The following is a 26,257-nucleotide window of genomic DNA, read 5'->3' as shown; positions in this document are numbered from 1 at the left end:
CCATTCATTGTTTCCATTGTGCATGCACTCTGAAGGACAGCTCATCCATTGTGACAGAATACCTCAGTGCAGCGAGGCATTTAAAAGACAGCCTGCTTATGCTGTGCCAGCAAGGCCAGCTCCTTTTTCAGACGTGCCATATCTTTTTTTCTCTATTTTTTTTTTTCCCCGCAGTGCTTCACAGGAGCCGTGAGAAGACAATGATGATGGTTTAAGAATTAGCTTGTTGCCCTTGAAGACTGAATGATTTCACAGTTTACAATTTCACAGGTTGATCGTCAGAATAAGTCTATTTATTTTCAGTTCTATTCCCACGATTTTATAATTTTCATTGACGTCAGTCACGCTCTTCCTAAAATAGTTCAAGGATGAACTAGAACCAGAAAAGGCAAGATTATAAAAAAGAAACTTCGCATTAAACTCATCGGAACACCAAAGCGTATGTAGACTTGGTATTTATTTGGCAGAGCAGCAACGCTGGAGCTCATTACTTTCAACAGGCAAAAACCATAAATCTAGCTTTAATTTGTCGGGCATGCTGGGAAACCAAACAGCTAATTCCTGTCCACAACACTGTTTTTTTCAAAGAGCAGCTCGACCATAAAGTTGGAAAAACACAACAGGCTCTTGCTGTGCCCGTCTGCAAGTTCAGTGGAAAAACGGCGTCAGGAGTCAGACAGTCTATAAACAATGGAAGTGACACAAAATACTCATTAAAGGAGAAGCCTCATCCCTGCTTCCAGGCGCTCGTGGCTCAGATGATGGGTTAACGCCACACTGTGAGCGGTGGTGGTCACACTTCGACTCAGAAACTGGAGTTTAAAAAGATTTTTAGAGCTGCTGAAAACTAAACATCTGGTTAGTCATTTGTGTCCAATAGAAGCGTATCTCTACTATTTCATTATTCAGGTTTGATAAGAACAAAGGCCTAACTTTTTATTCTCATGAGAAGATTCTGCTGCTTCCCCAAACTCGCTGACTCATCTATTCAGGTATTCTTCAATATTACACCGAGGAAGGCAGGAACAGACTTTATGTGGCAGAGATTCTTGAATCAGCTCCAATTTACCATTATTTTTATTCCCCACTAAGATAAACATCTACAAACCAACTAATCTTTCCCAGGACCAAGGGGCGAATGCTGACCTCGCAAATCACTGAGATAAATCTGCGTTTGAAGTGGAAATTGTTCCACACAAATTCTCAAATTATTTCCCAGCATAGATACATGCAGACACTCGAAAGCAGCTCAAATATACAAGTAAACAGGCCTCGGCCCCCCCAGGGTACACACTAGTGAGTGTTTGCTCTATGATGATATTGCGGTCAGCAGCGTGTGAAAATTTAATAACAGAGTTGATGTCAGGCGCCGCGTCTCGCTGGATCGTGAAACCGAGGTCCCCTGCCACGCATGTGCTCACAACGCTTCGCTGGAACGACACAGCAGTCACCGTAAACAGACCGTGATCCCCAGATCAGCAACAACTGGTGCTCTCAGCCAGGAGACGGCCGGTCTTTTAGCGGACCCAGACTCAGATGGGAGTTTTACAGTGTCTCCAGACTTCATGAAATGTAAGTGTATAGGGGGTTTTCAAACCGTTGGAGGATGAGCTTTTCTTCAAACAGATTCAACTACATCATTCCACAACGCAAGGAAGAGATGTAGACATTTTTATGGCTGAGTTTTGGTTTTTTTTATGATCTGCAACTTCTCTTATAGTAAAAGTAATTATTGCCGAATTTGCTTCCAAAACATGTTCAACAAATTTGCTTTTCTCTAAGAATAATTACTTTTAACCAATTTCTTTTCCGTCTTCCTTTTTGTTCCTACTTTATTTGTCAAACCAATTTACTTAATTTTTATGTCCAGTAAGACTTGAAAAGATTGTTGCTACTTTGTTATTGTGTTTTAAATTCTTAGGTGGAAGAATCACCCATCCACCCATCCAGGAGAACCAGCAGGGAACCCAAACACAGATGAGGAGAACAAACTCCACACAGAAAGCTCCCAGTCAACATTTGATTCCATGATCTTCTCACTGTGAGGCGAGAGCTGGAAGAGTCATATTCTTTTAAGAAAATATGTAATTCCAGCGATTTAGAAGTTGTAACATTGTCGAAAAGAGATTATTTTGGGACGATCGAAGCTTGAGAAAATTCTGAAAAACCTTCAAAATCTTCAATTAAACTGATAATATTTTCTGATATAACTGAATTTTTAATCCATATGGAAGTAGCAAAGAATGATCTTCACTCCTGAAGTTGAGGTGAAGTTAATTGTTGAGAAGATGCTCCACAATCTGGATGTTGAGGCTTCTTTGGTAAAATGAACAAAGAGAAGTTTAGCAAACAAGCACACAGTTTAAAACTACACCAATGACAAAAACAAAACAAAAAAACAAACAAAAAAAACAGGAGTTTGGTGAAATGGTAACATTTGGCGCTCACGGAGAGCTCAGAAGCAACTGATATCATGGAGGGCAAAAGTAATGTGTGCTAATAATTGCAGTTGCTTGGATAACTTCATAAAGGTAATATATTTAGCTTCATACTGAAAGTAACGGCATTACAGTTTATTCTACTTTCACAAAAGCGGTGCTGAAAAATGTTAAGCAAACAGGCCAAGCTGCTCTCTCTGAGTGTGGGAGAAATGATTATTCACCTTATCTAAACCTGTCACAGAGACATTCTTGACTTGAGCAGCACACTTTTGAAAATGCTGCAGATCACAAATTAACTTTACTTCCCAGAAGAGAAACTTGGATAAATGTACCCGAGTTTGTGGCAGTATATGCTTCAGTGCCTGGAGCTTCACGCAGGGAGTAGATTCACATTTAAAGTCGTAAACAGTTCCTATTTTGAAACTTAACTCTATGCCTGGTGGCAACAGGAATTAACATGAACATTGATCCGGTAATCATTGTGTTTGTGCTGAATTCCTTGTGGAATCCAGACATTTTTGATCACGCCAAACATCTCGGAGCTGGAAAAATTCATAATGCAGCAGTGAGACATCTCGCCTACGAATCCTGTCTGAATGAGACAAGAGCTGTCATTTTTAGTTACAAAACTCTGCGCTCGGGGACCTTGAATCGGTGCTTTTGAAGGCTCTTCACACACAAATACTGGCACACGCATGCACTAATTGCTGTCTCTGTCATCTTGATTCCCTCCCTAAATACTCAAGGTTTGCATCTGGGTTAATTACACCTTCCTAATCCCTCTGAATCTACGGTACAGCTCAGATCTGCCTTTATGACAGACAAGAGAAACAGCATTACCAGCCTGCTATTATCTCATTTTTTTGCTTTCAGATGATACAACGCACGGGGCACAGGCGGCTCGTGGTTTATGTACAGACGTGACACAATTTTCAAAGGGAGCAACTCCAAAATTTACATTATTCACTCTCAAACCGCTAGTTTGTAATTCTCTGAGGGCGGTTTTTTTGAGTAGCTATTCCTTGCAGCAGGTGTACACACTGCTACTCCCACCTCACAGGACGCCCTCAACCACGATGTGGCTATAATGTCTAATTCATTGTGAATCACTTCCAACCTACAAACAAGAAAAAAAAAAAAAGGCTCATCAGATTTTTTATTTACAGAGGGAAATGAGTGTCTGAAGACGTGCATGCCTTTGCATTTTGCAGTGGCAGCAAACTAACTTGTACATATTTACACAGGTTTTTAAAGGGCAACGCTTTACACAGCGGAGCATGAGGCAGTGATGCAGCGTCCTTTTGCCCTTTTTAGCTGTGGCGTAGCATGTGGTCATAATCCATACATCCTATGAGAGCACAGGGTCGGCAGAGCTTTGATGGCTTATAAAACACTATTTTTTTTTAATGAGATATTGAAGTGAATGACGCTGCTGAATCAAAACAAAATGTTTCGCCATTCTTGAACCTGTTTGTGTCCAGACTGCATGTTTTGCATGCTCCTTCTGTGAATTCCAGATGAATTACCACCCTGGGTTAACATTAGTCTATTACCTTGTCCGGAATGACTGGTATAGATCCAGCCTGCTAAATCTACTGCTGTTAATGTGAACAACCTTGAAACTTATGAGGGGCGTTGGCTCGATGAGTACGCCTCAGCTCCCTTTGTGATCAATCATGTGGCATTGAGGCTCAGGCAAAAATCAAGTTTCTTGGCACAAACTATGCGTGAGCAAAGTGCCTCCCTGCACCTTTATCTCCCCCAGCTGTGCATACCAATGATATTTTACCGTCTTCCTTACAGAATACGTAACTGGCTGATTATTTAAGGCCGTCACCTGCTATGCATGATGCATTTTTCATCCAGAAACAAATTGAGTTACAGGAAACAAAGCCAAGGCATAATCAAAAAAGTAATTCTTCTCCTTGGATTCAGTGCTTTGCCTCTTGGCCTTCCTGTATTGCTGTTATTTCTTGATTTGTGCCCGTTTGCAGAAAATCCTCCTTAGCTGCACAAATGTACATTGTGCAAAGTTCACTTAGAAATTAAAATGAGGATGTTTTTTTTTTTTTTTTTTTTCCTTCTGGAAATTCCACTGCAAGGAGCATCTTGCAGAGTGGGCTCACAAATCACTGACTAATCCGGCCCATCCGGCCGTTAACAAGGTGGGCCATGTTTATTCGGCAGGCAAACATAAACATCAGCTGGCCGCTTTTCCTCCGGCTCAGCGCGCGTGACGACGGCGTTCTTCACCCGGCAATGAGGAGTCGTGAGGAGGAACATATGGGTAATGCGAGGGACGCTGGCCGTGGAGCTGCTGATCACGGCTTCATCACTCTTATGGTGTCATAGCCATTCCTCTCACACAACTCTCTGACACACAGATGCTGATTTTTCCTTTTTTTTTTTTTTCGTGCTCTCGGTTACTCTGCTGATCCTATCCTCCCCCTCAGTGCCAGGAGCTCAGACATCTCGCTCCAACTATTGTTGACTATTCACTGAAACATGCTCAACCATGTTCCCCATCTGCCTCATCAGCCGGCTGCCTCTTGTCTGTCTTTTGTTCGGACTAATGAACTGCAGTTCGCTGCTTGATCCCAAGCGGGAACAGGAAGTACATTTTAAAAATAGTAAGCAGATATACGGGCTCTATAAATAGGGCCTACGCGGCATTACGTCCACTGAAAGAAGGGGGGGGAAAAAAAAAAAAAAACGTTATAAGAGGTTTTATGTTTTGTTGTCCCTAGATCCCTTCGCTGACGAAAGCTGCGTGATCCGCTAATGTCAGTGGAGAGCGGGGCTTAATCACACCGCCTGGGCCGCATGTGTGTGCGCGCGCACACGCTCAGTCAGTTAGTGGATGGGAGGGTGGGTTCATCTCCTGGGTAGGAAATGTTAGCTGGTGGTGATTTTGTTAGCAGCGGTGGAATGATCTAGATAATGCACTTATCCACGGCCCTTGTGGGGGGAAGGCGAGCCACCAGCATCTGATTAGATTCCACAAAGATAAAGGGATCATGGAGAGTCACATGTCTAGTTTATTACCGAGTGACTTTGGAAATCTATCCCATGAATCAACACTGGATAATAAAGCGGTGACTAACCATATTTACTCCCTAGTCAAGAAGTGGTGATTAGTTATCGCGCATCTGTCTTAAATGACTGACGTGGAGAAGAAGGCACTTATTTTTTTCATACATGCGAGCCAACAAATGTAGAAGAAAGATTCTCATCATGATTCATTTTACCGTGAGGTCTTGGTGCTATCAACATGTATGCAAATTTTGAACAGATCTAATCCTATGTGAATATATTAGATTTATTATTACTGGTAATCTGCATCTGCTTCTTTGTACAATTTCTTTGATTTAGATAAGAAAAATTAATTAAAAAGCTGTCTTTCTAAAGTTAAGTCTAAGTCAACCAAAATAGCAACAACAAAGTTTGTTTTTTTATTTGATTCAAAGGTCAAAGTGAGTGTGTCGTCTTCATTAGTCTAAACATAATAAGCGATTTTGCCAAGTTTATTTGTGTACTTTGGTTTAGATTTTTCAATAAATATGATTTCAGTGTGTTACAGGGGCTTGAACTTAGTCTTTGTATCATGTGCATCACAATTTTTACCTGTTGCAGGTAAATACATTCATAATACATCAATCAAATCAATCAAATCGTGTTTGCAGGCATTCATACATTACCTATACCAATTTTCCAACTTAGAGTTGCTGGACGATAGGCAGGCCAGTGTTTGAGATTATATTTTGCGATGCACAGTTCTGTCCAGAAGCTTAATTGCTTGGGGATGTGGTTAACGGTGCCCGACTATTTGTGCCTTGAAAATTGCAGACAGACTAAGATTCCTTCCCTCTGTAAACATAATGTATACGGATACGATACGGTACCGGATGACCTCTGAGTACAGCAGGGATCGCTGATTTCCCCTGATCCTAGTCTCCGTGCTCATCCCAGTCAACTTGCTGGCAATAGCATTGTACTTAATGTCCGTAGTCCTGAGACCAGTATTGATCTTCTCATCAAAATCTCAGCAAACAAACACATTTTCCAGGCATGTAAAACTGTTCCTTCCAGAGAGTGAATTGCACTCATAGGTCAGAGTTATGCAAGCAATTTCTCCACAAGATGAGAACTTATTACAACAAATAAGAAATATCAGTGTAGTGTAGTACAAATCTTTTTGGAAGCACAATATAATAAAGCACATTATACAATAAACAATTCAGTAAAAATAATGAGAATGAAAGCAGCATGTGAGTCAACACTCAGCTGAATGAAAAACCGAAGAAGACACAGGACATCTTGAAGTCAATGCCTTTATTTGCTGCCGGAGATCACAGATGTTTTGAAGACAATAAAAGGGCACTTTCAGCGAAATTTGTTGCCGTAAAGCTTTGAAGCTCGTTGCGAGGCTCACAGACGAGCGCCGTGTTGAAATCTGTAGTCGACACAGGTGCTCAAAAGCTTGATTTAGGAGGCTGAGGGAGAAATTTAAACTTGTGTCTTTTCAGGCAGAAGAAAATACACACTGCGGACGATTTTCCAGATGTTTTTCCAGCGGTATGGCTTCTCGCAGAAAGTGGAGCGGTTATTGTAATTGTAAATGAACTCTGTAGGAATAAATTATGTCTTTCTCAAAAAATGAGAATGGAGTGTGAACAGAAAGTGTGATAAGTGAACACATTTAGAAGAGAGTGTACCCAGGTTAAACACTTTATATTCTCTGTCTGTAAGTCGGCTGGCAGCCAGCCTTGTAATATGAGCATGAAGAAATGTCAGATTTATGAATTTTTTTCACTATGCCTGAAAACACGGTGTATTGCTTAACAGAATGAAGATGAATTAATATCTCCATCCGGCATCCGCAGACTCTTTGATCTACAGAGAGAGGGCATTGCAGACTGTCATCCAGCAGCTGTTTCCTCTCCTGCGCTGATTAATTTGTTCATCCCTCCCCCACGCCGTCGCTCTCTTTTCATTCTCATTTATTCAAAACTACATTTTAAGCTGCTCTACTCTACCATCTGACCATGAATCAGTAAAACTGTGCGAAACCTTAAAGAGGAGTTGCTGAATCTAAACACTGCACAGTTAGGAAATGTGTTGCAAACTTGAAATCATATCTGTAAATTATTTGTTAGCTACTAATTAAGCTCAAATGCATGTTTTTGGACAATGAGAGGAAACTGGAAAAAAGCCCATGGACACAGGAAGAACATGCAAACGCTTAATGCACATTGGAATTGGAGATTTTCTTTCCGTAAGGCAAAAGTGCTGACCAGGACACACCGTGTGTCCCGGTACGCTGGCATGTAAACACTGCCAAATTGTCTTCGCCACTGCCAAACAGAATATCCAGCTGTTGCTGCTGACTCTTATGTTGAGATTCTGGGAGCCGTCTGGTGATGTGAGGCAGGAAAAAAAGAACCTAAAAAGCAAAAAACTACTCTCATTATCACTGCTATAACATTGTTTGTAGAAATTAAAAAAAAAAAAAAAAAAAATCTTACAAGCAAATTCTCCTGAAATTAGTGAGCATCACGGATGAAAGTTCAGGAGGCAGTATATCCTCTCAAGGCGTCCAAGAAGTTAGTTCCATACCTAATTTAAAAAAAGGGCTGCCAAACAGGACCAGGGACAGGAACAGAGTGTAACATTTTCGGAGCATAATTTAGTGAAGAGAGTGATACAGGCTGAAGGGGGTTTGTGGGTCTCACTAATAGTCTGTGACATCCAAGAAAACAGCGGTTTTCAAAAGCCTGGGAGAACCTCGTTCTTCAGCTCAGGCTTTTCTTCTATCAGGCTTTAATTACCAAGCCAAAGGACTTCTCTGGTCTCGATTCTGAAACTTGTTTTTCTCACAGTCTTTACATCGCTCGCTCTTCGGGGCTCCGTGGGGACGAGGCGAGTGTGAGGGAGAGAGGGTGCTGGAAGCACACTGACACTTTAATTCTGCTCCCCCCCCTCCTCCGTCCCCACACTCATCTCCGCCACCCCCTGCAGATCCGCGCATGTATCCAGTGACAATCAAACATGCTCGGCGTGATTTGATTTTAATTATGTGTTTTCTCACACTTTACCAGAACCCCGGGCAAAGTTGGAGAAGCCCAATGATCCAAAGCGCCGAGCGAGGAGCATTGCGAGGGATAAAGCGCTGATGCAAAATGATGCCAGACAATTATTCACTGTCACTCTATCTGGTCACACGTTATAGATAAATAGAAGAGCTGGCAACACCACTGGGTTTGTAATTTGCTTTTAGTGATGCACTGTTATCATTACATCTGCAGCAGCTGCTCATATCAGTCCTTCACATCCCTCCAGGACCGTGCTGGTTGGAAATCTTCCCTTTTTTAACTCCGCAGTGGCCACGGTGGGAGAAAAATTCAATAGCGGGAACAAATCTACTCTTCAGATATGGCGCACCCAGCAGACCCCCCAGCCACCCACAGTAACATATAAGCGCACACGTTCATCATGTTGAATCATGCCTCTGTCAGAGAAACAGATGATATCTGGAATACTGGTCTGTAAGGCGACACCTTGAGCTCTGTTCTCCTCACAGATAAATCTGACACTTCTTTCAATAGTTCCCAGATTTCTCATACAAAACTGAATAAAAACTTTAATCTGGAAGTAACTTAAACAGCAAGTTCGGGACTTTTGATTTGAATGTGATTGATTTCCCTTGGAGGACGTTTCCAGTGTCCCATAAAAATAAATGTCAGAGTATCTGATAAGCAGCAAATCTGTTCTCCGGGTTTTCGCTCATGATTCTGTTTCAGTGTTTAATAACTGTATTGAAGAACACATGACAAGAAGAGTATTAGCAAGTGGGGACTTGTCCAACCTGATTGTAATGCGTGCAGCAGAAAACGAAGAGTAAACAGTAAGTGAACAATTAAAAGACAGTAAAGAGAGACATTGACGGCAGTCTTTGGGGCCTCCTCAAGCTTCTCTCTTGCTGCCCCATCTGCCACCTTTCCAATAAAAGGGCCTGTCGCTCTGACTTATATGACTCTGATTGAACGGATTTGATCTGTGGTGAAGTTATCCATCAATATAAAAAATATAACTGATGTGTTAGGTTAGACTGCTCTGGAAAACTGTTTTCTCTCTCGTCAAAACTGTGCATGCAGACCGGCTGACATGGGGTTAATGCTGAGGTTTTTCTTGATACGTTGCATCACAGCAAACAAATAAAAGTTAGAAAATCCTTTAGAGGTACACTTTTATTATTTATTTTCTTCATACGGCTGAATGTAGAAAGACTTGATGAGGAACCACACATGGGTTGTACTCTGTTGTCAGTGGTTCTTCAGAAATCTTTTAAAAAATATATATGATGCGTGTTTCACACAAAGTCGTGAACTTATCATTTATTTAAATGCAAGTCTGATTTTTCTTTTTTTTTTTTTTACTTTAATAATTCATTTGTACTTAACATATCAGAACGTCCGGATGTGCAGTCTTACAGTAGCAACGCAGTGAAAATCAGAAACAGAATATGCTGGAAAAGAAAGCATAACAGACAGAACGAACATCACATCGTCAGTTGTGTGTAGGAGATCTCCGCTTTCTGTTTAAAAACAGGGGGCCTCCCCTTGTGCGTCGCCACCAACACAATGTCAACACACAGCGCCGAGGCGAATGACGGAGGCTCAGTGTCCTACATTGTAACAGCTTCCATAATCCGCAGGGGCAGATTTTTTCATTTCCACCTGGATGTTTGCCAGTCCAGAGGATTTCTCCACTGCCGGCAGTGTTTCATTGCCCAGATGAGGAGACGTATCGTTCCGTGTGTGTCGCGGCAAGTCACATACTGTATGATATGGCTACCCACTGGGCAAACACCTGCATACCAATCAGAGTAATGCCATGAAACAAATGTCACTGCGAATTGGAAGCGATTCCATGTTTAAAATGAAGAATGGTGTGTGACCCTGTCTGGGAAGACTGTCATGACATTTTAATAAATCATGCTTCATTTGTTGAAACAGCTGTTTTAGTTGCTGCTTTAATCCCCATGTCTCAGGTATTTCTTCATTCTTTTATTAGGCTCAGAAAGACATATTGGACACATGGGTGCCGCGCATGAGAAAGACTTTAAAACAATGACAGCGAACACGCTTTGCTTTTTCTAGCGTCCCTTGTTGTCAGTGCTGTTAGTGAGCTGTGCTTCAAAAGCCGACAAAAACATTGAATTGTCCACAAGCAAAAGCACATATGGTACTCACAAAAAGGCCATTCACAATTTAAACAAAGCTTTTTTGTACTTCTGCTTTTTTTTTTCATATATATATTCATATATAATGTGCTGCTAATGGACAAAAATCATGAGCAGAAAAAAGCAAGAAAAATACACTTCCTACAGTAAATAAATCTCTTGATTTTTTACATTAAAACATGGTAGACGGAGACACTCAAAAGCCGAACAATCACGTGTTAACAGGTCTTTTTAGTACCGAGGTGTGTCACTTCGCTTTCACATTCTGTGCTGTCTGCAGTTTACCTGCTGTAGGCTTTTTTTCATATGTGGATATAAGCTCTTTAATGGCTTTTACACTAGGATGAACTCGTGTCTACTTGGTTGTGGAGGTTTTTAAGGAGGGGAAAAGAAAGTCTGAAGGGGACATCAAAAGTGTGTGAGCACACTGCCTCTGTTACAACTGCTGCCTCGTGGGAACGAATAAAAAAACTGCATCGGAATAAATGTCCACCACAACATTAAAAAATAATATTAACTGAGGTGCAAAAGAGAAATACCACTTATATGCACCGAGTAGAGCTGAAATCCACCAGTTCCTCGTATTAAAAAATAAACAAATTGATCAAAACCTTTTTTTCTTGCTCAACGTGAGGCAATTAAGACCAGGCTCCGTCTCATAGCGACATTCATAACGTCCACAGAGTGCTGCTCTCATTTGGCTCCCCCTTTCCCGATCTCAATATTTTATCAACTATGACACACTTAACTCAGACCGCAGCAGAGCTGTGGTGCTCGCCACCACGTTCATTCATGAACATGGATAATTACTACCCAGATGAGGAATTAAGGATCGTCCTTGAAGGTCAAACTCAGTCCCTGTCCTCGCTCGGCGTTCAGCTGGCATCCGCGGCTCTGTCGATCCGCCAGTCCCGGGCAGCTGTCCGACTCTGCTATTAACCTGAGCGCAGCCCGGCCCATCCATAAAGCTGTTTGGGACATGGCAGCTGCTCAAGGGGCAGCGAGGTATTAAGCATAGATTTACAAGAATGAAAATGTACTCCCTCCCTTATAATCTCTGGTCTTTTTACACAAGACAAGCCAAACACACATGACCACATACACAGCCTTACATAATGTTGTCAGCACAACACACACACACACACACACACACACACACACACACACACACACACACACACACACACTCAGTGTATTGACAGAAAGCATGAATGTCTGCACTGACTCTCACTCATTGCTTAAGCTCATACATAATATTTAGACAACCTGCCAAGTTGGGATGCCTAAAAAAAAGAAAAAAAAAAAAAAAAAGGAAAAAACACACCGAGATTTGTTTTTGTCCACTTTGAACTCGACACACATGTGCGTGCGCGTGTCAGTGCTCTTCGCACAGTGGGGAAGCTCACATGGAGCACTCTAGTCGGGATAGATTTCCACAGCACATCAAAGCCCGTTTGAGCTCACACTCACTATGACTACAGTGGAGCATTGTCGTAAGGAATGCAACCAAATCACGCTGTTTTCAAAGAAGAGCCAAATGAAAGCTGATCTACTGAACAGAAAACGCTAAGTGACAGCAGGTCATATCATTACAGCAGACTGATGCAACGGCAGATCTTCAGATGAGCAGAGCAACGTTAAGTCTCTGGTATTGTCTTCAGGGTTCAGATTGATTGGACATGTGAACTGAAGTTCAAGAAACACTTCTGAGTGTTTGAGATGATGCAGTCAGACCGTATGAATATGTAGAAATGTTGCACTGATACCCTTTTGCCTTTGGGATTTTACAGAAGCAACAAAACAGTCAAAAATACTTAGCTTCTAGTTCCCAGCAGCCAAACCGGGTCCCTTGATGTCGAATCCTTTAGGAATCAAAAGCTCGATCTTCACAGATTTCCAGAGCGGCTTTACTTGCACCGCCAAACACTTCCACATTAGCATCAATCCAAGGAACCACATTTCCTGGCATGTAGGCCGAGCAATTGGCCAAACCCATGATGTCCACAGGCCGTAGTACTCTGTCCCAAATGTTGAACTGGCTCAGCTCTCCCACAAACGCCTGGGTGGCATCAAAGCGGCCTCCGACGATGTCCTTCATCAGGAAACAGAACAGAGTTTTCAGTTGACTTCTTTCTGAGGGAAATGGGTTGGATTAAATTTAATCAATTCTGTTTGATTTTCATCAAACTACCAAATGACACTGGGAATGTTTTTCAGTACACTGTGACTTTAAAACAAAGTGTTGTGCTGTCTCTAGTATTGTGCAATCTGCAGCAATCTCACCTTGAGCGTATGACTGAAAGATAAAGCGAACAAAAAAAAAAAAAAAATCTACCGTAGGCTTCAAATTAATGCAGTATGAGTTAATGGATCTCCTTGGAGATTATTCGTGTGTCTCTGTACATTTTCTGAATTCATATCCGGTCGCCGTCATTGAGGTAACCATTGGAAAAACCTAACACAGATCCCAAGGGTGTCGTGGCGCAGTTGAGCGGGAGATGAATGAGGTAATACTGAAAGGGCCACGATAGCGTGAGAAGAACCGGCGTGCTTCCTCTCCCCTGCTCCCTGCTCTGCGCCTCGGGCACTGAGCTCAGGGGAGAAAAAAACACCAGGATCCTTCTGACACAATGAAAAACACACGCACGCCCGTGCGCGCACGCGCCGTGGCACCCCAGCCCATACCTTCCCCTTCAGCGCTCACCTGCTCCTGGCCCAGGATGATCACCCCTCCCGGTTTAATTGGGTGCCAGGGGGCGAGGTTGTCCCCGGTGCCCAGGCGCTCGCCGTCCTGGTAAGCCTCCCAGAAGCCGTCCCTGGTCGTCCAGGTGATGCAGATGTGGTGCCAGCGCCCGTCGCTGATGGATAGAGGGAGCTGGGCCACCTGCAGGCGGATTAAAGTGCAAGGGGTGAACGGAGCGAGGACGAGATCGGCTCGGAGGGCAGGGTGGGACAGGGTGAGCTCGGAGAGGTGAGCTTAATTGCGGCTTGTTAGAAACAAGGACAGCAATTAGAAGGGTTAGGGCTTTAAAAAGGCAGCCCTCTGCGGAGAATTCACCACGAGCCGGCATGACATTTAAAATTTAGATTACCCAGGTGACATAAAGGGATAAAACATCCTTCAAAAGCAGCCGGATAGCCAACAGCAACACGGCGTCCTCTTACGCCGTTGTACTTTGTTCGCAGATCAAAGAAAAAACAACTGGTTATTTTACCAGCCCGTGACGTCGCAGTCCTCCGAGGACGCCGTGCAACAGATTATGAGTCTGCACTGTAACTCATTAGCCCTTTCATACGAGCCTACGGAATTTTTCACACCCTTTTGTTGTTCCAGATTTTGCTCTGGATATAAAATAGCCTCAAAAGATGAGAAAAGTCCGTGAAACTAAAGCTCAAGTCGTTTTTTTAAAAATACTTTTCAAGAAACAGACTGTTTTCTTCCATCTTTGGAAATGAAGGGCACTATGTCAGCTTTTCTAACCTCTAGGATGTAGTGAAGCAGTGGCCAGAGAAGTTGAACTGGTACCGGAAAGTTGTCGGTTTGAATCCCAGGAGAACCAAGGACCAATGTGATCAAAGCCCCCGGAACTCTGCTTTTTTTTTTTTTTTTTTTTTTTCCAGAAATATATCATAAATGATGTTGTTTATGCAAAGAGGCCAGTCATAAAAGAGCTTATCCACCAGGGAGAAATGGAGAGAAAATAATTAAAAGTCTCTCTCTTTTTTTTTTTTTTTTTGAACAACTACTCCCAGAACGTACAGTATAAGGTACAATTTTACAGTTTTTCCTCAGTGTAATGCTTGTTTTCATTCAGGCCTCTTTTCAAAGCAGACATTTTAACTTGTCACAACAGAACCAGAGCCCTGGCGCAGCTTTGTTCCGTTCCCCAGCGCGCATACATGGAGAAAGAAGAGACCTGAAAGAGCCCCTCCAAAATATGTTGAAGTATTTGGTGGCTACATCTCTCCTTTTCATCCTCCGAAATGTCAGAATGTCCACTGGGAGAGGCCCGCCATGTGTTTTACTTGCATTACAAAGGACGTTTTGTTCTTTTTCTTCAAGAAAGGTGCAGATAAGATACAGCAGATAAGTGTACAATGTTCGGATGTAAGTAAGGAGAGAGTTGAGGGAAAAAAGTAAGTCCAGTCCGATGTGTCAGTGCAGTAATTATTAGTTTAAATGGTTTTTAAAAAGTAATATGGAGGAATCACTTCATTTAGAGGAATTATTCAAGCTAGAATTTCAACGTGCGGTTGATGTGACCAAGTATTTTAATGAGTGCCCTTTGAAGGGTTAATCAAAAGAATTGGACGCAATGAACCAAAACTCAACATAATTTGAAGCGTCCCTGAAGAAAGAGTGAAAGCATGTACTGATCAAGACCCGGCTTGATCACAACAAACATCCCCTCTCCGTTTGGGCGTAGACAAATACAAACGCTGCACTTTTCAATAGTGTCGAGGCAGCTCTCTCTGCCGGCTTCTTAGTATGCAGCCAAATGAAGAGCATAAACAATGTGCCCCAGCGGACCCTGTTATCACCGCGTTCGAGTTCAACACATGGATGTGCTGCTGCACATACGGTTTCCATATTCAGCAAACCCTGCCTCGCTTTCCTCTATCTCGTGCTCTTGCTTCCCGTCTCTGTTTCTATCTTACTTTTTCTTGGTGTTTTCTGATCTTTTGCTTTGTTTCCTTTTCTTTTCTTTTTTTTTCACGATCCCCAATCACCTCCAAAGCTCTGAAGCTTTATTTCTCTTACCTCTTACCCTCTTTTTTTTTTCAATCACGCTCTCATCCTTTTCTCTCACTATGCTCCACTCATTCGTCTGCCTTGAACACATGTATAATGTATGGTGTAGGGAAGACTGTGGCAAGACCTGCCGCCTGTAGTAATAACTCCCAATGTAAACAAGACAGCGGGAAAAGGCATCATCTCCAGCATGCTGGGGCATTTTTTTTTCCCCGCAAATCCTCCAAATCAAGGATTACTCACCTACACAGAGCAACTGCCGTGTCATAAAGCAATAAAATCCGTCATAACAAGTTACCCCAAAACAGCTATTAAAAACACGCGCCTTTAATGCCTAAATGTTATTAAATATACATGCATGTTTCTACCAGTGTAATTCCTGTTGTGATAATTGAAACCACATCCACTGAGATCTTGCTGCAATATAGAGTCTCCGGAAAGTAAAGATGGCATCAAATGAGCACATATGGCAGCACAAGTTCTCTAATGAATTACTTTTCTTTTCCGTGTGCTGTGTGGGAAATGTGGGTCAGGAGATATTAAATGTTTATAAGGAACAAAATTAAATATTCAGAGCTGATGGTCAGTGAATCTTCACTCGGCGGTATCGTTATTGTGCACGTACGTCCATGCATACAGTCACACCAACATCAGTGCACTTTACTCACCCTGTGCATTTAATTACTGTCGCTGCTGATCTACATTTATTCTTTTCAATAGAGCCCGCCGTGCTGCCAGCCGTAAAGTAAAAGATTCTGATCTTTCCTCTTTACAAAAGCAGGGCAGAGAGAATCACCACTCTCCATTAGTGAAGGTCAAAAATGCACAACTCAAGAAGTTTGCGTTTGCAGGGCTCACCTTATCATTAACCAGCAGCTCGATGGGGTTGTTCCCCCATTCGATGAGGACGATCTCATTGGCCTGGCCGGGCACGCCGTAGGAAAACGGAGTCCCGATGCCGGGACTCGCGCTGGATTTGAGCCACATGCACACGGTGAAGGCATACATCTCCGGGAGGCTCTTCTTGATGCGACCGTACAGGTAGTTCGTGCGGAGAGGGAGCGACACCTTGAAATCCTCAGGTGACTTGAAGGCGTTGTTACCTGTCAGTAGATAATTTAAAGTTGATCGTTAGAGATTTAAAACTACATTTGATCTCATCTCAAGCCCTACTTTCCATCTTGTAGTGTAGATGAAGCAGTAAATCCCTTGGAAAAAAAAAAAAACAACACAGCAATGTGGTTAAATTCGAGATGAGAGAGTGGATCATTTTTAAGAAGCACTTCACTGCTTCCAAAAAAAAGAAAAAAAAAAGTAAAAACAGATTATAGAGGCTTCTGATGTCACAGTGATGATTTAGCTGAAAGCTAGCATACATAAGTCACTCCGTCAAGCTGGCTGTCAACTGCAGAGCGGAAAACAATACGCCATATGTAGTCCCCAGACAAAACAAGACCACGAGTCTAAAATTATCCTTGTTGACGTGTTAAACTGTGACACTGCGAGGATGTCGATGTTTAGCAGCTATGAAGTTAAAGGATTACTGTCTGAGCCAATGACATGCTGACATTTTCTGACTTGGAACAAAGAGGCTGGCGTTGGTGTTTTAGGGTTTTTTGTGGATCAATTGATTAAAATCCTCTGCCAAACAGCATAAATTAGGCTAAATTTAAAGTGTGATAGGAAGACATGAAAGGTCAGTACAATAATAGTTCTTTTTTTTTTTCTTTTGGAATTTCACCCTGGGAGCATCACGAATACCATGTTGACAGATTTGAGGAGTTGTCAAGAGTCTTGCGGTGGAAAGGTCAGAGAGATGTCTATGTATAGTACTGGGAAGTTTTCTCACTTATAGGCAGAAACTGCTTTCTTGTTCACCTGTATGCTCCTCACACATCCACACAAATCAACAGGTCAGAGGCTAAGATGTTTGTTGACGAAGGCAGATCATAAACCTGCCTTTTTTTTTTTTTAGTTCAAACAAAGGAACAAAACAAGTTGTGAAATATGTATGATGAAAAACCGTAAGAAGAATCGATGCGTTTGAGTGATTTCATAGATATAATATGAAATAAAGTACTTTAAAGCTCCCTTTTCTGAAAATATAAAGCTTTTACAGAGACCACAGCAAATATCGGAATTGGAAATAACAGCTTTGATGTCACCATTCGTATCAGATCAAAAGAAGAACATGGAGTTGATATAAAGGGTCAGCGTTCATGTGTTTATGTATCTGCAGAACGATTTGTGAAGGCGAATGGAGAGTGGAGTATACGTGAATTTCCGTTTGTGTGTGTGTGTTATCGGTTTTGTGTATGTATCGATTTACGCTGTCTGCTTACAATAACTAATTTAAATTTGAAAGAAATCACATTTGTAGTGTGTTAATGAGATTTTAGAATGCCTACAAAAAATTGGCATATAAAGCACAATTTATATTCCTGTGCATAATATCATTGTACTTATAATGTATTTGTTTCATGCAAACTAAAACTTATGCATGGCTACTGGTATTTTGAATGTCTTCCTAGGAGTTACTTTTTAAATGAATCCTCAAAATGCTTTTTTTGTGAATCTCACACCATAACAGAGCTGCGACTGTAACTCAGAGTCGCTTTTGCCCTTAGTGCATACAGAGAGGCTGACATTTTGATCTGCACATACAAATCTGTTCGTACATAAAGTACGCTTACAACCTTCTCGACTTGTACTGTGTTCCTGTATTAGCCCAATGGAAAAGCGTTGCAAATAACTACTAAATAACTGGATTCGTAGTAAATGTAAATTCAAGCCATCACAGAGAGGTGGAATCATTTCTCTGTAAATAAATAATGTGAGACTCTGGAAATAAATGAGGCATCCACCAAACAGCTGATCATTACTGATATCGCTAACCTTGGAGTCACAGCCAGTAAAACCTTCTCTGGTTGTTATTTTCTGCCCTCTAGGTTTGTGCTTCAGTTAGGCAATGAGTCTGTTGTGACCAAATGCATCACAACTTACAACCCTTGTGGCTGCTGGTCAGTTCAGACAAGCTGACAATGGTTTTAATATTTAAACGAGTCTGCATGAAGGGAAAGAAACAGAGATGAAAACGTGGATGTTAAAGCATGGATGATCAGGGCAGATGGAGAATGAAAGCTCGATGAATCTTTGAAGCGTAAATGTAACAGAAAACAGTGAATTGAATGAACAACAAAGTACTTTGCTGTGGATTTGCACAAAGGGAACGATGCATATTTTAATAGGACTGAACCACAGCTTTATCTGGGCTGAGCAGAGTATTTGGGGGGTTATTTACTGTTAAAAATCACAAAATCTGTGGGTGTATAATGTAGCTGGAACACTGATTAAGGGTTTGCAAAACGTACCAAAAGTTTTCTAAACTATCATAACATAGAGACCCATATCACAAAACAACACAAAGAAAAAGAATCATCAAATGCCACAACAATAAAAGAACAGCAAGCACAAGTTTTAACTCATGTACTAAAACCAAACACATTGGTCATCATTCAAGAGAAAACAAAACAAAACAAACAAAAAAATGAAGCTAAACCATGCTATAAAATAACAAGTCCTCTCGTCTTCAAGCAACAAAACTTCACCAGAAAATGCAGCCTTAAAAAATAGCCGGAGCAGTGAATGACCACCTTTCTGTCACCAATCTGACATGAATTGAACAGAACAAGGCTCACCGAGGTCGTATTTACCGAAGGGCTAAAGTACAGACTTGTGGTTTTAAACAGGTGTTTGTGTGTGTGTGTGTGTGTGTGTGTGTGTGTGTGTGTGTGTGTGTGTGTGTGTGTGTGTGTGTGTGTGTGTTCTCAACCACCCATTTACCCTTGTTTTTCCACAGCTAAACTTTCTATATAAGCCCCTGAATCGGTGGAGCCTTGGGGGACACGAGCCTACAGGAAATTGTCCAGCAAGTGGTTGGATCATGCTTTCAAAAAACTTTCCTTTAGGCAGAAATATTTTGTTGTATTTTGATGTCTACCATCAAAGTGATAGCCCAGAGTGTGGACATCGCTCCAATATTTCTTAAACTAATTAAGCATTCAGTGTTGCTTCACAGGCCTCATTTTCAAGATCAGGAGCTTCCCTGAGAATGGCTCTGAGAAAAAAAGACGAGAGGTTTTTTTCTTTTACATGCATCATCAGAAATTTGCACAGGGATTGACTAATTAGTGCTAAATCCGGCAGACGCAAAGGGAAGGAAAAAGTTTGGCATTCAAAGTGACCAATATTTTCACAGCACCCATTGTATCACTTACTTTTCTCGAGCTCGGTGATCCTCTCCAGGAGGGAATTGAGCGCGCTCTCGGTGCGTTGGCGGTGGGCCGCGGTTTCATTGTAGAGCTGGCTCTTCTCCTCCTCCAGCTCGGCCACCTTCCGGAGGAGCTGCGTCTCCAGCGCCCCCAGACGTTGCCGAAGGAGCTCCCTGAGCTCCGGCGGCAGGGGGGCCAGGGCCGAGACGCCTGCGGCGGACAGGTTTGTGCTGGGGAGGCGCAAACTCTGCTGCTGAAAGGCAAATAACAGGACAGGTAAATGGATGGATGGATGGATGGAATGGATGGATGGATGGATGGGTGGATAGACAGTGACACAGACAGGTAATCCTCACACAGGCCTTCGGGACATAAAGACCTAGATTTGCAGTGTTTGAGCTGCCCTTCAGGTCTAATATCCTTTCTAGCACCATTGTTTCTGACACTGCAATACCAAAATGTAGACAGTGTGTCCCCGTGGTGGACTCTGACTGGCGGCCTGCCAAGCGGCCATGGCTGAGCCGGGTATTAGAGGTAGACGGCACGTGTGATGCCACTCCGGGTCGACGCCAGGTGTGATCACAGCTGGTGCTTGGAAATAGAGAAACACCTGCAACGGGCCCAGGCTGATAAATGGTGGGCACCTTTATTTCGCAAATTGCCTTCAGACGTTAATTTCTCAAGGTGTGCCGATGTCGCCTGGTCCTTTGCTGCCTGGTTCGATTTGAGAACGTGACATGTTGCGACCCATCACAGTTTGATAAATCATCTCCTGACTCAGACCTCAAGTGAGATGTCATCACACTGAAGTCCGAAGCAGGCAATCAAGCATCCCGAGAATGCAACTGATGAAGGTGGCTTTGATTAGAGAGAGAGAGGTCCGCCTCCTGGGAGTCATACACTTTGAGCAGGATCAGTCTTGCCATAATCATTATGTTAAGCAGATGCAGATCAATAGATATGTGATTAAAATGCAATATATATATGTATCCTCACTGCTGCACTATACCCTTGATTTGATCGGGGTATTAAAACCTCCAATCAAGGAAAAAGGGAGAGGTAGAGGGGGGGCCGGGAATAGAGAAGTGGATGGATCGGCAATGCAGCATAGGTTATACAAAAATACCCTTGATTTAGAAAAAACAGTGCTGTGAGTGCTTATGCTATCAGTGCAGCCAGATGGTGACAAATATACTACACTGTTGATATGACATAAGAGATAAAGTCAATGCATATAACTACCTTCTACTAGATAAATGCTTCACTATCACTGACCTCAGTCTCAGCTAAATGTGATTTGTGAGACTAACGGATTTAATGCAAATATCAGAAGTGGGAACGAACAAAGGACCAGAGAGAAAAGCTCCCTGATGAGCAGGGAAATAAACGACCAAGCCACAGAGCATTTGATTTAATTTTAAAATGCAAGGCTGTAGGTGAAATCTGAGGGAATGGATTTCATCAGCTGCTATGAATAATTAGTCACATGACTGCAAAATAAAAGAGGATGTGGAACACATAACACACAGCACTCATAAATTATTCAAGGTTGCATTGCAAATCCCTGCACCACATGCATGATTACACCTCTGACAAGATTTTTTGTCGCTCATTTCTTATTGATGACTCTGATAAAGCGGGTTCCACCGTGAGAGTTACGTTTTAATAATTAAAAATGCATTGATGTGACGTGCCCATTACGTGACCCTTTGATCTCCCAATTCCCGCCGGAGGTCTCCTGCAGCGAGGGGCTTTATCAGAGGCGCAGAGCTCCGTAGTGGAGAGGCGTAAGGTGAGCTCAACAAAAACATGATTGTGTCAACGATCAATGAGAAAATCAGTGATTGAGGGCGTTTTTTTTTTTTCTTCTTTAAAGTGATTCCTGTTACGCAAAAAGCAGAGTGCCTGTGCCATATTACCTCCAAGTTCTCCAGCCGACCCTTCAGGCTCTGCATGGTCTTGCCCAGTTGGTCTATAGTCTCCCCGGGGTCTCGGGGCAGGTCCCCCATGGTGTTTTTGCCGTACTCCTTCCTCCTGGAGCCCTGACCCCGGGACTTGCCCTGCGTGGACTCGTCGGCTGCCGCCTCGCAGCGCGCCAGCTTGGAGTTGAGCTCCTTGATGGTGCCCTGCTGGCTCACGATGGTCTCCTTCTGCTGCAGGATTGTCTCCCGAAGCTGGATGATCGTGTTGCGCAGCTCGTCCTCCACGGGAGTGCTGCTCTGGACGCGGTTCCCGGTGCTCCCGTACCCGCAGCCGGGCTCTGCGCCCGGAGGAATGGCGTTACACACAAAGCGACTACCTGTAGCATCCTGGCTCTGCGCCGCGCTCCCGCCGACCAGGTGCAAAAGTCCAATCGCTAAAACCAGCATCCCGGACATGTAAGCTGCACAAAATCCACGACAAATAAAGTAAAACACGCTCCTGACGTGCGGTTTAAACGCTTGAAAGTCACTCTTGCAATAACAAACTTATTAAAAAGCACAACTCGGCCAGTCAAGGTGCTCTGGACATTTTTTTTTTTTTTTTTTTTTTTTTTTTTTTAGGTTTCCGGAGTGCAGAAAAAAAAGCAGCTCAAACTTAGTTTGAAATCATGATAAGCCCAAACCAGAATCCGCAGTGAAAATCATTAAATCATACATCCACCAACCACATGGTCGGTCCTCTTTCAAAATACACAAAAAGACAGAAAAAAAAACCCTCGCTTCTTTCAGAAGATGAAAACTCTGCGGATCAAAATCCACAAATTGAAAACTCCTTTAAGAAAAAAACAAAACGGAAAAGTTGTATTCTCTGTGTCGGGTGTGTTTGGATGGAGAAATCCGCGGCTGGGTGCAGAGGATTCAGTTCAGCCTGTCTTGCCTCTCCGCTCGGGTGGATTGTCAGTGAGTGGTGCTGAAAAGACAGCGACGCAGCTCAGGCGGATTATTATGGGGAGGTGCGCACTGGCGCTTCCGCTCTCCATTTGCGCGCTCCGCGTTTTCCACACTCAGCCGACGTCACCGTTAATTCCCAGCGGCTGCAAGTCAGGAAACGAGCACGTCCCCTTGACTTTTTATGACCTGTGCGAATGTGCCGACGTTTGAAAATGCCCAACATGTCAAACAAATCACTGTCAGCGCGAGCGCCATATTCACTTTTTTGCGCAGAACTTGTCCTGGGTCCCTCCCACCGTAGGATTGTCTCACTTTAAATATTCACAGAGAAAAAAAAACAACAGTCATATCCCTACTGGGACTACACGGTGGTGTAGTGGTTACCATCCCAACCTCACAGTGAGATGTCCCCTGTTTGAGTCTGAGATTGGCACCATACCCTGCAGAGTTTAGTTGACTTGCTCAACTGAAAATTGCTCAAATGAGTGTCAGAGATTGTCCATCTCTCTGTGTTTGTCTCTTGTTCGACTCTATACCTGTCCAGGGTGTCAGCTGCTTTCTCCAGCTCCATGTGACTCTAAATTGGATAAAGCAGTGAGCTAGAGAAGATGGAGGGATGGATATGCACATTAGGAAGGATATCATCTCAGATGTCTTTTCAGAGTAAATGCTGCACTCCGGATGACCCGCTGTGTTTCAGCTGGTTTGAAGTAAATGCCATTTTTTTTTTTCCATGGTACACTCCGTTTGACATCAAACCATAAGGATTAGTAAATCCAGCTTAAATCGTATGTTTGATGGTGTGAGTTGAATTCAAAACACTGTCCTCATTCCTCTCGTTTTCACACGCTGATCTATGCATCTGAGGAAAAACTCTCTTTTAATAACATCTCTTACACAGCAGTGGAACTTAGTTTTTGTGCCTTGTCTATGATAATAAGAAGGAGAAAAAGTTTAACTTGGGGCAGTGTTGCTATAGAATGATCAAAATTGAAAACGTAGAGCATTGTGCAGAAGGGTGGCATATTAAATTAAAGTATTCTGCCGTAAAAAGCTGATGTGTGAGTGGCACAGTGCTCAAAGTGGCTCTAATTTCCTATTAAAGTATCCCGCTGATACACAATATTCAACATGAAAGGATTTCTTTCTCTTTAGTGTAATTCTCTAATCAGGCCTCTATACTGAAGTTTATCTTTGGGCCAAGGTCTCTCTAATGATAATACTTTCATGTGCTTTGTATTTACATTTTTGCATTTTTTTGTGGAATAAGTCAATTACGAGCTTTGAGCTCACAAATGTGATTCCTGATGTGAGGAGACGGTGCCGTGAAACACTTTGGTCTTTCCTTATTGTGAAGGCAGCAAAGGCTTAAGAGGTATTTAATTTAATTGTGATAGTTATGTGAGTGTGTGTGTGTGTGTGTGTGTGTGTGTGTGTGTTATAGCAGATATACGATTTAATTATCTGAACAACACAACCCTTCATATCCCTCATTTGTCTTCATTACATTCTGATTGATATATATATATATATATATATATATATATATATATATATATATATATATATATATATATATATATATATATATTTTATTCACCACTTGAAATTTACAAATTTATCTGAACAATGAAACGATGCCGTATGTATTTTCTGGCAGGGTGAGTTCGTTTGCAATCCTACGGGACTTCATGCATAATGCATCTATTCAAAACACGGAGACTCGGAGAGTTAAAACTTCAGATTTGCCACAAATATTTTCTGACATTCACATCCAATCCCACCAGATGTATACCTCACCCCAATATCCTGTTTCATGTGGAAATGTGTCAAACGTTCGCATAAAACTATGATCTCAAATCCATCCTGGAATGGATTTCCTCTCAAAATAACCCGGAGAAAAAGGATTTTCTGAACAAAAAAACCGAGGCATTTTTGCAGGCAGGTAAGCAGCAGTGAAATACTGCTGCATATACAACGTGATTTGAAGATGTCCTCCCAATATATTTTGAAATCTGCAAGAAAACGCCTGTCAGGAGCAGATGAAGCCATTAGCCTCTTTCACAGTGGCAGAAACTGAAGGGGATCACAGCAGGTTGCGTTTGGTAGTCCCCTCATGTTCTGTCAAGCTAAGACAGGGGAGCAGGTGTCTGTCAGATATCTGGTGAGAATTGTAACATATGAAAGAAAAAAAAAAAAGAAAAAACTTCAAAGCCAGCCATTGGCTCACTTTAGATTATGAATTGAGCTCTGCACAGCTGTTGTTCGGCACACCGACATATTTTCTCAACCACTGCCTCATCAGTCTTTATTTCCTCAAGATGTTCCTCTTAAAACCTGAAGCAGTGGGGCAGTGACGGCTCACGCCGGATGCTCTCGCGAAGCGGTGTGCAGAATTACCGCGTTGCCCATCATGAACGTCGTTTCTTATCTGTTCAACAGGACCCAACAGCCAAATGTCAACCGGCATTAATGCAGACTCAGCTCACAATGAACACACTGACAGTGACTAGCTGGTGAAGTCAGTGCTCAGGAAAGCAGATTCTTATATGGCCGCCCTCCTGGGAACAAAATGGGGGCAGACAATCACCATAGCAACCGCATTCTCCTCCTGATTGCCCCCACCAAAACCCAACACCCTGCACACCCCGCCCCGGTGAGGAAAAAAAAAAAAGCTGGCAGAGGTGAGGCGGGAGGGGAGAAGACTGAGCAGAGATGACAACTTTCACTTCAAAGTTGACGGGATAAAGTTATTTCCTTTCATGTTGCAACTGGTGAGAGCCAGGGTGAAGTAACTTTACTTTTTTAAGCGCTTCAACGAGGGTTAAGAAGTCAGCAGGGACTGAACTCTTATCCTAAGTCGAGTTTCCCATCAAAATGAATGCATGTCAAAACTAGGTTGCTTTGCTTGCTTCTTGCATGAGGAAAAAAAAAAAAAAAAAACGAATCAGGACTTTTGTTCTTGCAAACACATACAGTGCTGATTTACATTAGCAGATGTACAGTATCCGGTAATCAACATAATAACACACAGCTGTTTGGGAGCATTTTGTGGTGACTTTCTTGTAAGTGAACCTACTTATGTGCTCTCTCAGCTCTGTGATATGCTTTGAAGATGCACTCTGTGGTATTATTTTATTGGACTGCATTTCATTCGAAGGAAAAACATTAGAAAATCAATACAATTCAAGCCAGTGCAAGAAGAAACGCTACAAACTACAGCATGAAACCTTAACAGAACCAAGAAACTCTTTGACACAGAGGCAACAATTGCAGGAACGAGTTACAATTGAATCATCTTTCGCACAGCAAATGCGTGAACTTTCCCTTTTTACTCAGTTTCAGCTTGAGCCTGCCATTAGTCATCACTAATGTACACTCTGTCTTTGTTTGTTGCTTGAAGGCTGTCAGTCATATCATGCCTGCAGTGGTAAACATGACAGATCAATGCTTCACTGTGATGAATGCAGCTGGTGCTGAAAGTATCCAGACTCACATAATATGATGACAAATTAATACCTATGTAGATTGAACACTTGTCGGTGATGTAATTGCACCATCAGGGTTGTAGCAGATTTCGTCACCAGCTGCTTCTTACAGTAATGCATTTGGACATGTTAAAGACCTTAAGGACTGTGATTCATTTTCCTAGCTCATCCTGTGTGCTCATTCTCGCT

At 42.5% G+C, this 26,257-nt stretch overlaps 1 protein-coding gene across 2 annotated transcripts; it reads right to left on the bottom strand.

Annotated features, from left to right (window-relative positions):
• Nucleotides 1-6,155: 6,155 nt before the first annotated feature.
• nptx2a (neuronal pentraxin 2a) lies at nucleotides 6,156-22,148 on the bottom strand. Of its 2 annotated transcripts, XR_003931373.1 has the most exons (6): nucleotides 21,627-22,148; nucleotides 19,714-19,960; nucleotides 16,295-16,539; nucleotides 13,388-13,567; nucleotides 11,433-12,775; nucleotides 6,156-6,166 (listed from the first exon to the last, which is right to left on the bottom strand). XR_003931373.1 is itself a non-coding variant. In XM_030090146.1 (5 exons), the coding sequence occupies exons 1-5, from the start codon at nucleotides 22,083-22,085 to the stop codon at nucleotides 12,548-12,550; spliced, it is 1,359 nt and encodes a 452-aa protein (XP_029946006.1). In that variant the 5' UTR covers nucleotides 22,086-22,148; the 3' UTR covers nucleotides 11,274-12,547. The 2 variants fall into 2 exon arrangements, 1 of the variants encoding a protein (XP_029946006.1); XM_030090146.1 differs by lacking the exon at nucleotides 6,156-6,166 and having other exon boundaries at nucleotides 11,274-12,775.
• Between the last annotated feature and the right edge of the window lie 4,109 nt (nucleotides 22,149-26,257).

The sequence above is a fragment of the Salarias fasciatus genome, chromosome 4 (genome assembly GCF_902148845.1).
Source record: "Salarias fasciatus chromosome 4, fSalaFa1.1, whole genome shotgun sequence".
NCBI classification, from domain to species: domain Eukaryota; kingdom Metazoa; phylum Chordata; class Actinopteri; order Blenniiformes; family Blenniidae; genus Salarias; species Salarias fasciatus.
The sequence above is the reverse complement of the archived record's forward strand: the minus strand, read 5'-3'. Positions and strand labels throughout refer to the sequence as shown.